We start from the raw sequence: 14,159 nt of genomic DNA, 5'->3' as shown, positions 1-14,159 counted from the left end.
AATATAAATAAAATAATTTTTAAAATAATCTCTAACAATAACTTGTTATACACAGCTTATTTTAAGAGTTATACTAAAACTGATTTCGTTAACAGCATAATAGAGACCTTGGTTAGAGAGGTGAGCATTAACAGCTTTATATTAACTTTAATGTCATCTTGCCCTGATTTTTAATACACATGTCGAGTGAGTAGGTGTCCAAGCCTTTCAGGTAGAGAAAGATTAAAACAACACAGGTCCTACCCTTCCATGTCCATAACTTGTTCGGCCAGGGCGTCACGTTTTATAGCCAAGACGCTCATATCTACAACTTAAAAAATTAGAACAAAGCAGCTAACAAGGATACCAACGACACTGACTTCGAGCTAGAACAACTATCATTGTGTTGAGAGAAACCGTAATTAGAGAATCTAGCTCTACATCTAATAGAGCAATATTAAAATAATGGCAATTGCATTTTTATACTCTCAGTGCTGGTATAATAAATGTTTAATATAATGCGTAAAATACGGACAGGATATATAAGTAGCTTAAGCTGCCTATACTAGGAACACGGCTTTTAATTACTATAAGTAAGTAAAAAGTAAGTCTAATGATGCTATATAATTTTTGCTATTTGAGAAGTAAAGGATTAAGTCTCGAAACTCTTTAATAGCGATATAATGTACTAAAACTAAGGAAGCTAAAAGGCTTAAAGTAGAACAAAGAGAAAAAACACAAGCTTATATATCATACAGCACAGTTAGGTTCTACAGGATTTAAAGATATAAGTAAATGAAACTACTCTTTAAATAAAAGGCTTTAGTCGCTTTCTATTTTACTCAACTAAGCTGCAAGCTTAAAGCCTCCCCAGTTGAGACTGGTGAAAACACCCAGAGGATCATACGATGATCTAATGTCCTTCATCTTGTTAACATTTTCCAAAGGAAATCCAGAGAATGGATTCTGAAACTCCCCAGCATCCCCCATGTAAAGGAACTCCGAAGCTAATCCTCTCGCCTTGCTATCTTCGTGCCAGTAATCAACGAATGAGCGAGCGAAGTTTGTTACACGTAAATCATCTTCGGCATCCTCCCACGTATTAGCAAATTGCCATACTAGAAATCACATTAGCATCAAATCTAGTTAAGCTTAAAGACAGACTTACGGATATAAGTTTCATCATCATCCAAGCCCCAGACATTACCCACTCCGTTGTTCTTAGCAACGCTAAGAGCACTTTTAGGGAGAATGTTCATCACCCAAGTAGAATAAAGACCCTTAACATTGTTCAAGTTTACAATGTTGGACTTCCAATCTTCAAAGATGCGTTGCAATTGATTAGCATCAGCCTTGATGGTCTTGTGTGCGAATTGAACCCTATTTTCTATCAGTTATCTCCTTACAGCAAAAGAGACTTGTTCTAATAAACATACCTAAACATCTGGTTGGGAGAGTCGAGGCTGTTGTGCCATTCGATTGGGGGAACCACAGCATCCTGGCGTAGTGTTGAAGGAAGGGCTGAGAAGTTGGCGAACCTCGAGGGCGGTGATACTGTGCTTTCCTGCACCCCTAACAATGTTGCTCCGAATTCTTGGGTGGACGAGTTATAGCTGACGTTAATGACAGCACCGGCGGCAACATCTGGCTCATCGTGTGTAGCAAAGTCCACAGTAGCAGTGATGAAATCCGGGATGGTAGCTTCGCCAAATAGCTGAGTGGTTGTGCTGATAAGTGGAATGGGGTACACCTTGAGCGTGAACTTGGTGACAAGAGCGAAATTGTTAGCACCCCCTTTCAAAGCCCAGAACAGGTCAGGATTTGAGGTTGAATTGGCTGTGAGCTGAGTTCCGTTGCCGAGGATCACGTCGTAACTGATGACATTATCCATTGCCATTCCATACTTGTTGATGAAATAATGGAAGCCTCCGATCAACTCAAGCCCGGCAACCCCAATAGTCTTCAATCTACCACCGATTGCATATAAACCACGGGGGGCCAAAGCAGTATACACGTCGACCCAGCGATTGCCTGGCCCTACTTCAATTGTAGAGTTGTCATCACTGATTCTGAGTTCGTTCAGCCCATTCAGGGCAAGCAAGACACCCCCGTCGATGTTGTTCGAGCCAGGAAACTGGGAAATATTTAGTGAAGGTGTGTGACAAGCTTGAAATTATTTCTTTTACAAAGAGAGAAAGAAGAAGAAAAAGCAAAGCCAAGAAACAACAGAAAACTCTTACATTCATATGACCACGACCTCGCATAGCAAACTGTGCTTCGCAAGAAGTCAAAGTATTAACAGTATAAGCCACTTGGTCCTTATTAGTAGGCAAGAAAATACATTTAGGCAGAAGATCAGAGCGAATGTCCCAGTAGTTGGTAGCCTCTGCCACATAGTTTGTCGAGTTGCCGAAGAGAGTCAGGTTGGCATATGCATTCGAAAGCTGAGCACATGCACAAGTAGCTCCGTCCGCCAATGAGACCGCGCGTGTCGGAGTAGCATCTCTGCTGTAGACAGCCTCGACGACTTGCGCAATAAGGGGGATTATCAGGGGCCGCATGGCTTTGTGTGCTAGATAGATTGTATTGGTTGCCGTGACTTTAGGATGGTCGGATGAGGATGGTGCAAAGTGATGGAAAGCAAATCAGCAAATGGTTATTCGAGGACATTTTATAGCTTGCTGAGGTGCATTTACTGCAGCAGTCGGCTACAGCGATGGCATAGTGGCTTAGATTGGGCTCTAGTGAGTTCGTGAACCGAGGACTCCATTCTGTGATGCAACGAGACCTGTGGTTTTCTTTCCGTAAATACATGGCCTGCAAGTAGATCAAGAGTCCCACTGCTGGACCCCAATCAGTCATGGCCCATAGCCAATAAAGGGTCTCACTAACGTGGCTAGGCTGAAGATCAGTCACATTATAGTGTGGACGATATAGCGGCATGTGGGCGGGTCTGTTGCTTCGCTTTCGTATTTAGCTAGTTCGCTCTCGTTGATCTTCAAACGGTCGTACCGTTATACGACTGATCCGCTGGCCCCTCCCCCTTAAAAAAATCTGTTTAGATCTGCCATGCCGCAGCCGCTTTTACGTCATTCGCCGCAAGCTCCCATACACCATGCAAGCAGCAGCTTCTGAAAGAGTGAGGAATTGTTGGTGTGCCCTCCTTGGCCGGCGTTGTCGCGTTCGCAACTAGTTCCGGCCTTCGGCCTATATTTGTAGCCTCTTTATCGGAAATAAGATGTAAAAGACCGGTGTTCAGGAGGCACGGGCGCCCACCCAGCTTCTACCGCCCGTCCGCCTAGCCTTTTCCTTTAAGCTACCCAGTAATAATTGTTTTTGTAATCCTTAAACAGACTTAAAAGCAGGAAAAGCGGCACGCGTGTGACGGAAGGCTAAGTTTCAAATACCACAAATTCATCACCAGAAGCTGGCTCGTCCGCTCTGCTTCTGGTAAACCCAAGTAGCTCACACAGAGCCTCAGTCTGAGAGTTTGGATACTCGCAAGGCTGCTTTTCACAGTGGTTGGTGTCCGACCCCCCGTATTCTGGAGCGTGCGCCTGGAAGTTGTTCGGTATCCGTAAAAGACCCTTTGCAGTAACGTTGGCGTTGATATAGGCTCGGGCTTCATCTGCGTTGTCTTGAGGCGAGGCATCCGCCGGGCCCATGTGCCCACCAATGGTTGTCCGGCTCGTCCCTGCAGTTCCATCCGTTGCGCACAGGATCGACAGCCATTCCTCATCGTAATGCAGGGAGACTTTTTCGCCCGGTGTCTTCGGCAGGTATGGTGCGACCGAAGGATCGTTCACATCCCAGCAAGATTCAATCTCGAGTAGTTCGAGAAACTCGCCGACAGGGCCTGGCTTGTCGAGCGCAAGGAAGTGGGTGGTCGTGTTCGTGATATCGGGTGGTCGATTGCGAGGTTTCTTCCAAGTCCTTACAGCTTTTGGTAGCTGTTTCTGTATTTCTCTAGGTACGGGCAAGTCCTGGAAGAAGTCAACCTTCGCGTCGTCAATGTGTTCTACTGTGGCACGAAACTTGACGTGCATATGGCCAGAAAACCAGTATTGAGGCCGCAGGTGATTCAAGACTTGCTCCGCAGGCTCACTTCCAAGATTGTCGGTCTTAGCGCTCTTCAGGAAATGGGGCCGCTCAGCAAAGAGCTTACGGCAGTCACCGTGATACTCGACTCTTCGAGGCCAGTCATGGCTGAGACCAATGTCGACGGCCGAGCGCACATTCAGCAGCTTGGAGATGTCGCAACGCCGGACATGATAAACAGAGCGAACTTCGTCCCTATCGTACGGGAGGCATTCGTGGTGTGGTTTGTTGTAGTCCCCACGGTGGAAGATCCCTGAGAGTCCGGCGATGCGTACCGGTCCGTAGCGGAGCACATTGACCGCGCCCAGATAGTAGATATTCGGAGCCAACCAACCACCATATTTCAACTCGGAGAAGTAGTTCGAAGCTTCATGGTTGCCACCGATGACGAGTGTCAGCACCGGCGCCCGCTTCTTGCCGCTGTAATAGAGGTGAAAGTCGCCCATCTGGCGATATTTGCGTGGCACAGACATGCAGTTCAAGTCGCGTTCGTTACGGACTGCCTGTAAAGGTTGTCAGACAGGCCGCAGCAGAGAGTGTATCTAGCAATCTTGATTACCTGAAAGTCTCCGCAGAGGATCAAGAAGTCAATGTCTTCGATTGTCCATCCTCGAGATTGGCACTTGGACTCCAATGCAGTGTAGATTTGGTTCAGCGAGCCGTGACACTTCGTTGTCAGTTGCGAGGCAGGCGAATTCGCTGGAATGATGCACGACTCACACAGCCTTCCACGGCGATTTTAAATGGGGCCATGATGAGATGGACGTGGTAAAGGGCAATACTTGGGTGATCTTACAGCCACAGCGGCAAAATCAAGGTTGGTGAGATAGTCCTAGGCGCGTTTTCCGACGGGTAGGCCACTGTAGAACGGGGCGGCCCCGGACTGGTCTTTGCAATGATAACACTGTTATTTAGAATGAAAAAATAAAAGGCGTGGAGACAGGATGATGATGTGAGGATTAATTAGAGGGGTGCGAGTCGTGGGATTTAATAAGTTCCACGTTAAATTGGTGAGTCATCCTGGCTTACCTGTTTTTATAGAGCGGAGTAAGATGACAGGCTCCGGTCCGTTACAGCGGTCAAAGACTATGTTTGCCTCCGTTTATTGCTAAACGGAGTGTCGCGTTTCTTGGCCGAAAGTTGGACTAAGGAGCAATTGGGTGAGAAAGGGTTATACTTATGTAAACTGAGCCAATTCACACACACTCGCCCTTCACCGCATGTACTACTATCAGTACTGTACAATATTTAACCCTGGGTCTTTGGGTGTTTACAGGACTTTCCAAGTGCCGCTAAAGCGATTCACAGATGGGCTCAAAGAATTTACTGGAACAGGTATAGGCTAAGCAGGTGCATGTGAAGTAGGCAAAGTAGACGTGAGCCAAGCGAGCAGAACTGTGATTGGATCGTGTTGCTCATCTCCAGTAAGTAGAACGCCAGACTTGGAATTCTGAATCTAGACTTCAGTGCCTTGCACGGGCCATGGAGTAAAAGATTGCAAGAGCATCCCAAGCCAAGTTGATATTTCCAGGCTTGGCCACCACCTGTCCCTACGCGATCGGCGCATAAAACCTAAATACGCCCTCGGAGTCATACTTCTTCTTTAGCGCCCTTAAGCGGTCGCCCCTCCACTCCTCAGCGCCAAACCACGCGGGCACGCCCTCATCTCCATATGCATAGTTAACGTACGCATGCAACTCCTCCCTGCCAGTACCCTCCCTAATTGTCTCCCTCAGCTGGTTTCCCAAGTCCTTAACCTTCTCGTCTTCGGCCGCTCCAGTGGAGTTGTAAATGATGAGCGGCGCGGCAAGCAGCAGGTCCTCTCGGAAGGCAAACGCGGTGGAGCCCGGGTCGCGCTCGCGCACGCCGGCGGTAGCGTAGTCTTCGAACATGAAGATGGAGTTCCCCCAGGGGTTGTCGACGCCCGAGATGGCGGCGGCGTAGATGTCGTACGCGCGGCGCATGGCTGTCACGTTGTAGGACGGCAGGTAGATGGGGAAGCGCGGATTGTTGAAGCCGAAGTCCTGGCAGGGCGGTGATGCCAGAGCGATGCCCGTCCAGGCGGCCAGGTCGCGGTAGTCGCCCGATTGGGGCGTGATCTTGAGAGGCTCTAGGTCGTGGAAGGGCTTTGTGTACACGGGGTCGACGGCGTCGACCCCTTCTTGGAGGATGTACATTATGATTACGGGCTATAAGTGGCATGTTAGCACAGACTTTAAAACACAGGGCCGTGAGTGGCTTACATTGTTGGGGTCGAGCGTTGCGTCGTTCTGCCAGTAGGAGTAGTTTTGGACATCGTCGGTCTGGCTGCCATTCTTGAGGAGAGCCTCGCTGGCAGCCTCGTAGACGGCTTCGAGCTTGCTGCCGCTGAAGACGATGGTCTCGATCGCCCAGTTTGGGGACACGATATCGTAGATTTGTGCCGTGGCCGAGGTGACAATACCAAAGTTCTGGCCAGCACCGAGCATTCCCCACCACAGATCGGACTTGCTGTCGATCGTCTTCAGGTCACCATTGGCGAGAACGACATTGAGCGACTTGAACTGGTCCGAGACGAGGCCGTGATGGCCCTGGAGCCAGCCGTGTCCACCCCCGAGAGCGGGGCCCAAGTAGCTGACGCATTCGCATGTTCCAGTGACAGTCTGCTTTCCTGCTGCCCAGAGACCCTCGGTCAGGTTGTGAGAATTGATGCCGCCGCCTACGGTCACCGTCTTTCCGTCTTCGGCAATTTCGAGGGAGTTGAGCTGGGCAAGGTAAATTTGGATCCCATAATCCATCTTTCCCAGCGAGACGAGAGTGCCATGGTGCCCATTGTAAGCAAGAATGGGGATATTGTTCTTGTATGCGAAGGCAACCTTGCGCAAACAGTGCTGGTTAGCTGTTTTGCATGGACGAATGAATATGATGGGGACAAGGAGAACTTACGGTCTGTGAAACGTCCTCCTCTATCGCAGCAACAACAACGACATTGGGGGTTGGAGGTTCTAGGTTAGACCAGCGGACCGTGAGTGCAGCGAACGGCTCGTCACCGGGAACGTAGACCTGAGCATTCTCACTGAGGTTTGCCGCGAGCGCCTGGATATCAATACCTGCCGCAGGTGTCCTAGGGAACAAGTCAACGGAGACAGGCCCGCATGACACGCGTGGAAGGACAGAGACTGCAGTGCACGCTGCAAACAACAACGGTGTCAGGAAGCGAAAGAACATTCTGCTTATAAGGATTGACAACGTAGTAGTTGACAGAGAAACTACATCCTAGATCTTTGGAATATTCATTCGTTAGCAAGTGCCCGGAACATGAGCTCCAGAGAGGTGGAATTTACGTTGGATCAGAAATAGGCACCGAAGATTGCATGCGACCTAGCGACTCTACACGTGGAGCCGAGTCTCAAAAGGGCAGGAAACCGCCGAGAGTGGAGTCAACATGGTGTGATAGAAGGTATATCTAATGTAGACATTTCATGCAAGAGTAAGCGCTTGTGTGTGAATGCTCTCTTCCACTGCCATTTCTACCACTCTTCTTTCTATAGATCCACTACGAATGCTACTCAATCCTGGTCTAACACAATCACACAGCTGCTCGCCTTTCTATTTAGTCTAACATAAACTAGCATCACCATCTTTGTTAGGACATTCCATGACAGCTGGGTGTTGAGCTACGAAACAGCCGGTCCAGATCGTTTTTATGGGGTTGAAGCCTGTCTGGCTCAAGAACTACTAGCAAATCTCGCGTGTAGCAATTGCCGTGTGTGCAAGCAATGCTCGGACCTTTATCTTGTACGGGTGCTCGCTTGCTAGTAAGTAGACCGAGTTTGGTGTTTGTGCCGCTCGAGCTAGAGCGCGATGTCTTCCTATTGGCCCTTCATCCTTGCTTCCGAACCTACGCAAAATATGGAGACTATTCCTACGCAATGCAAAATGCGGAAGTTGGCAAGGAAGGGTTTGTACAGTAAACACTGTGGCACCTCCTACATGTCATGTTGTCGTGGTGTGGTATCGACAAGCAATACGCATCTTTTAAGTCATCGGTTCACCTGGCGCAAACACTGCCAGCACTCCACTGATGATCGTTGGCCCCCGCTTTAGGTCGTAAAACCCTCATCTCTATAGAAGACCATACAGGGAAATTACATCTACAAAAGTTGCGCGTTAGATGAAACCAAGCTTTCTTTCTTTCCATTTCGGGTTCTATTAATGCCTGGAGTGCTGTTTGATGTTGCAGCCTACTAGTGAAAAGCAAGTAAATTTATAATATCGAACGCAGACGAATTATGTATTTGTATTATAAAAAGTTGTGAAAATCATTCGAATGCCCAACAAGTGGCCCTCGGCGCCGATGTTGCTGCCGACGGTGTTTGTAGTTAGATCTGAAAGCAGTATAACGCTTTTGTGAACTGTACACCACTAATAACCTCAGTAACTATAAAGAGGGAAACATGCTTTCTCGAAAAGAGTAAGTGTTGTCGTGCCCGATATGTTTATTTATAATGGAGCCTCAATCGCAGAGTTTGGTAGGTGGTTGCTACACACTCCGACAGGAGTCAACTTGCTCGAATTTGATGAGACGCCTTTATCCTTCTCTTTTGCATTAAGAGACGTACTTGTTCGCATTTATACAGCATCCTTGAACCCCCGCGATTTAGCTGTTATTAATGTAAGTTTACCACTTCATGTTAAATTGCATAGAACTAACTAGTATAAGGGAGTGAGAAAGATAGAAATGTTACTTGAGCTTATATTCTCACATCCTACTGACTGCCTCTGCAATTAACAACTGGGCCCTACACCGGTTAAAGAGCCACTAAGACCAGGGTCAGACGGTGCTGGGATTGTTCTCCGCGTCGATTCAGGCGGCAAGCATTCCATGCGGGCGATAGAGTTGTCACACACATCGCTGCTCACATTTCGGACGAGGCATTCGCAACGGCAGACGAGATGGTTCAAGGATTGGGCCAGCAAATGGACGGCACTTTATGTCAAACTGGCATATTCCGTGACACAGCTCTGGTACACATGCCGCGGAACTTGTCGTTTGAAGAAGGTGCGACTTTGAGCTGCTCAGGTCTGACAGCATGGAATGCCTTGTCTCTGCGAACGGGGCGTTGTAGATCTGAAGACTTGGGAGTCCACAGCGTTGAAACTCTAAAGATTACAAGCCTTAGTGTTGTTTTCGTTAGCTTAACAACCAATGCCGCTAATCTGGTCTTTGCTATCAAGGCAAAGGCTGTAGATGTTTTCGCTCGATCGATGAATATGTCCACCCGAGTAGACTCTAAAAATATGTTCATCCTCTCAAAGACTTATCAATTTTTTATCCAATGTCTACGAACTCTACCACCTGGTGCTGAGGAACCTAGGACTAGTAACGATACAATATTCGTAGAGTAGGGATGCGGGAAGCCTCTACGATTGTCGAAACCTTAAAGCATCATTTCGTCGACGTTCCAGTGTATGAGATGATTAGGTGGCCGGCGGCCGGGTGCCCTTGCATGGAAAGCATGCATTGTCCAGCGTTTTTATAAAAGACTATGCGGGGAAGTTACATCCACCATCGATACCAGGCAGGCTTCTGTGGGGTTTAGGAAAGGTCTGCCATGCTAACAGTCTTTAGCCTAAAATGAAGCCAAGCGTTGCACCTCGCTACTAAAGGTCCCGAGAATTTGCTCTATAAAGACACCCCGCAATAAGGAGAAGAGCTATATATACCAGCTCGTACCATGGACTAGGGGACGCCATGGCAGGTCGAACTGCTACGACAAGATGCGTACGCTATTGTGGTTTGTTTCATTTGGCTTCGCTGCCGCTGAGAACGGGATCGACGGCTGGCTGCGGTATGCTGCGTTACCAACCGACGTCCGCGGCGACAGTGCCGCTCCAAATTCTATTGTCGCTCTGAACAGCACTACAATTAGCCCCGTATATGTAGCTGGCCAGGAATTGCAAAAGGGCATACGTGGAATTTTGGGCCAGAGCGTCAATGTATCTTATGAAGCAGTTGAGAGCAAGTTGACGATCACAGTCGGAACGATCGAGTCATTCGCCTTGACCGTCAATAACGCCGTGGCGGGCATTCCTGAGCTCGAAAACGATGGGTTCTGGCTGGACACCAAAGACGGGAGCGTCCAGATAGTCGGACAAAATGAACGAGGCGCCCTGTACGGTGCATTTGAGTACCTGTCGATGCTCGCGCAGGGGAATTTCTCGGAAGTGGCATATGCCAGTAACCCGAGCGCCCCTATCCGCTGGGTCAACGAATGGGACGACTTGAATGGCCATATCGAAAGAGGTTATGGAGGCCCATCCATCTTCTTCACATCCTCCTGGGCCATTGCGGATGATCTAAGCCGGGTCTCTCAATATGCTCGACTGCTCGCATCGATCCGCGTGAATGGGATCATTGTCAACAATGTTAACGCCAATGCGACCCTCTTGAACGCGGCAAATCTCGCGGGCCTCAGCCGTATCGCAGACGCAATGCGACCATACGGCGTCCGAGTGGGCATCTCGCTCAACTTCGACTCCCCAAAGACACTGGGCGGGCTGAATACTTCAGACCCGCTGAATCCTACGGTGATACAATGGTGGAACGACAAAGTACGTCAATTACACGAAAAAGTTCCGGATCTGGCTGGATTCCTTATAAAGGCTAATTCGGAGGATCAACCTGGCCCGTTGACGTACAACCGCACACTTGCGGACGGTGCCAATATCTTCGCCAGGGCTTTGAAGTCTCACGGGAACGGCATCGTGATGTTCAGGGCCTTCGTGTATGACCATCACATCAACGAATCGGACTGGAAGAACGATCGGGCCAATGCTGCAGTGGACTTCTTCAAGGACCTTGACGGCCAGTTCGATGATAATGTCGTCATTCAGATCAAGTACGGCCCAATCGACTTCCAGGTCCGCGAGCCTCCGTCGCCATTATTCGCAAACCTGCGCCATACCGCCATGGCCATTGAGCTTCAGGTAACCCAAGAATATCTAGGCGAGCAGGACCATCTTGTATACCTTCCTCCACTCTGGAAGACTATCCTCGATTACGACCTCAGAGTCGATAGCAAGCCATCGGTGATTCGCAGCATTTTATCTGGACAGCGATTCAACAATTCTCTAAGCGGTTACGCGGCTGTCGTAAATGTCGGCACGAACACGACGTGGCTCGGAAGCCATCTGGCAATGTCGAATTTATATGCTTACGGTCGCTTGGCATGGAACCCTCAAGCTGACGAAGTAGCTGTGCTGCAGGATTGGACGCGTCTCACCTTTGGATTTGACGAGGCCGTCATTGACACCATCACCAAGATGTCCCTAGAGTCATGGCCAGCTTATGAGAACTATACGGGCAACCTAGGGGTTCAGACACTGACGGATATCACTGGCCCGCACTATGGTCCAAACCCAGCTTCGCAGGATGACAATGGCTGGGGCCAGTGGACACGTGCGGACGCGGACTCGATCGGAATGGACCGAACAGTTAAAAACGGTACTGGCTTCTCCGGTCAGTACCCGCCAGAAGTCGCGGCGATATACGAGGATGTTAACACTACTCCCGATGACTTATTGTTGTGGTTTCACCACGTGCCGTACACCCAGAGGTTGAAATCGGGCAAGACCGTCATCCAGCATTTCTACGACGCGCACTACGCTGGCGCCGAGACGGCGCAGACGTTCCCGAAGCAGTGGGCGGCGTTGAAGGGTTTGATCGACGGCGAGCGCTTCAACGACGTCGCCTTAAAACTAGAATACCAGGCCGGTCACTCAATTGTCTGGCGCGATGCCATCACCGAGTTCTATTTCAACAAGTCCGGCATCGCCGATGAGGCTAGGCGTATTGGCAGCCATCCTTGGCGCATCGAGGCGGAGAAGATGAAGCTCGACGGATACAAGCCCTTCTCCATCGTCCCGTTCGAAGCCGCATCGGGTTACACGGCCGTCATGACGACTAGCAACACCACGGCCGGCACGGTGTCCACCACGATCGACTATCCTTCCAGCGTGTATGACATCGCGGTCAACTATTACGACGGAGTCGGCGGTCGGTCGCGGTATGAGATCTTCCTCAACGACGAGTCGTTGGGCCAGTGGGTGGGCGATCTGGAGTGGAAGCTGGGCCATCAGCAATGGCCGGCATTTGCGCCTGACGGCCACTCCGCGACGCGTGTCACGTTCCAAGACGTCGAGGTCGAGAACGGAGACGTGCTGAAGATCGTCGGCCAGCCGGATGGCACAGAGCCCGCGCCGATCGACTATGTGGCATTGTTGCCAGCGAGCGTCGTCGATTAGATTACTGCGATGTCGTCGCAAGGCTCGAAAGTTGATATAGTCACATCAACTCTTAAAAAAGCTTTAATAGAATTCATTTATAAGAAACATCGCAGTTACGAGACTGATATATATTATAAAGTATTGATTTATATTTAATAAAACCTGTAAACATTACTTGAATCGCGGTTTATTATTACCAGTTATATAAACCATTGCTTGTCTATTATATCTATTGCTTTTTTATATTAAGATTGTGTAAATCGTAGCGTTAGCGTTTATAGCAAGCTAATTAATCTGTTAGGCCTATAGCTATAAGTAGGCCTTAAAGGAATACAGCCTTCAGCTGCTTCCTATAACTAAGCAAGCAACCCACACCTAAATAAACACTAACATCTCTAAACACACATTATATTTAAATATATAACCTAGCCAATACTAATTAATAGTTATAAAGGCAATTATAAATAGCTAAGTATAAAAAAAAACAGTTTACTATTTTAAAACTTATATACTGTTTATATATACTTTTTATAAAGCAGCTATATTAACATTTATTTATATTTATAAACTTATATTTATTATAAGTATTTTTTATAAATATTAATAAATTATTATATAATTAAAAAGATTTAAATATAATAAATATACTTTCTAATTTAATTATTTTAAGCATTTATTACACTTTAAATTAAATATTAACTTTTACTAAGCTTTAAACTCCTTATTTATTCTTATTAACAAGCAAATTTATTATATTCCAGCAATACTATAATATATAAAAGAAAAGCTATTATTTATATATATTTATTATATACTTAATAAATAATTTTAAATATAGCTATACTTAATTTCTTTTACCTATAACCCCTTTATTAACTATAAAAACTTTAACTTTTTTATATAATATAATACTTACCCTTTACTTACTTATTTTATTTTAATACTTTATTATTAATAACTTTTATTAATATTATAATAAATAATAAAATTAAATCTATTTTACTATTAAAGGATAAGCTATTAAAATATAATCTATTTTTTAATATTATATAAAATAGTACCTATTTTAAACGCTATTAAGTAAAATAATTTAACCTTTTTTTACAAAAATAATTTATTACTCTTAATAATAAACTAGTTTATTTTAATACCTTTATTATATTCTATATTAATAATTATAAATATTTATAATTAAAAATAATTTTTAAACGCTTTTAAAATAACTTTGCTAAATAATTAGAAAATACTTTTAAAAGTATTATATTTAATTATACCTTTAAGCTTAAAAAAACTTTATATACTAAAAATATCTTTATAAGTCCTAATAAAAGAGTTAGATATTTAAAAGCTTTAATAACTATTCTTAAATTAACAAACTTTTTAATATAGCTAGCAATAACTCCTTAAAAATACTAAAGTTTAAATAAAGTTATATTTAGCTATAACCTAAAGCTAAAAAAGAATAAAAACTTAGCTGTTAGTAATTATTTTAATATAGAAAATTATTTTAATATAAATAACTTTAATTTAAATAAACTTAATTAAAAAAAAAAAAAAAAAAAAAAAAGAAAAAGAAAATAGTAAAGCCTATTAATAAAAAGTTTTCTAAAAATAAATTTAAAAAAAAGAAAAAAAAAACTAATAGTAATTTTAATAATAAATTATCTTTCTTCTTTAATTTTAAAATAAATAAAAATAAAAAAGAAAAAAAAGGATAAAAAAAAAAAAAAAAAAAGGATAATGTCACGAACGTGACAGGAATAGAACCAGGGGAGCACTGTTGGTCCCCTGAAGGCGCAGATAAACCCCACAGG

At 45.6% G+C, this 14,159-nt stretch overlaps 4 protein-coding genes across 4 annotated transcripts; 1 reads left to right on the top strand and 3 right to left on the bottom strand.

Annotated features, from left to right (window-relative positions):
• Window positions 1-825: 825 nt before the first annotated feature.
• Window positions 826-2,540, bottom strand: J7T55_011109 (FAD-binding domain-containing protein; the record flags this gene model as incomplete). Its single annotated transcript, XM_053136267.1, has 5 exons — window positions 826-1,097; window positions 1,148-1,359; window positions 1,416-2,113; window positions 2,220-2,254; window positions 2,321-2,540. The coding sequence occupies 5 exons, from the start codon at window positions 2,538-2,540 to the stop codon at window positions 826-828; spliced, it is 1,437 nt and encodes a 478-aa protein (XP_052986146.1).
• Window positions 2,541-3,371: 831 nt separating this feature from the next.
• On the bottom strand, window positions 3,372-4,830 carry J7T55_011108 (uncharacterized protein; the record flags this gene model as incomplete). Its single annotated transcript, XM_053136266.1, has 3 exons — window positions 3,372-4,580; window positions 4,637-4,744; window positions 4,798-4,830. The coding sequence occupies 3 exons, from the start codon at window positions 4,828-4,830 to the stop codon at window positions 3,372-3,374; spliced, it is 1,350 nt and encodes a 449-aa protein (XP_052986145.1).
• Window positions 4,831-5,627: 797 nt separating this feature from the next.
• Window positions 5,628-7,284, bottom strand: J7T55_011107 (uncharacterized protein; the record flags this gene model as incomplete). Its single annotated transcript, XM_053136265.1, has 3 exons — window positions 5,628-6,266; window positions 6,321-6,932; window positions 7,003-7,284. 3 exons carry the CDS (start codon window positions 7,282-7,284, stop codon window positions 5,628-5,630), a joined length of 1,533 nt encoding a protein of 510 aa, XP_052986144.1.
• Window positions 7,285-9,837: 2,553 nt separating this feature from the next.
• Window positions 9,838-12,363, top strand: J7T55_011106 (uncharacterized protein; the record flags this gene model as incomplete). The annotated part of the gene is made up of 1 exon (XM_053136264.1): window positions 9,838-12,363. One exon carries the CDS (start codon window positions 9,838-9,840, stop codon window positions 12,361-12,363), a length of 2,526 nt encoding a protein of 841 aa, XP_052986143.1.
• Between the last annotated feature and the right edge of the window lie 1,796 nt (window positions 12,364-14,159).

The sequence above is a fragment of the Diaporthe amygdali genome (assembly GCF_026229845.1).
Source record: "Diaporthe amygdali strain CAA958 chromosome Unknown NODE_82_length_14862_cov_62_801691, whole genome shotgun sequence".
Lineage (NCBI taxonomy): Eukaryota > Fungi > Ascomycota > Sordariomycetes > Diaporthales > Diaporthaceae > Diaporthe > Diaporthe amygdali.
This window is presented reverse-complemented; position numbering and strand designations above follow the sequence as displayed.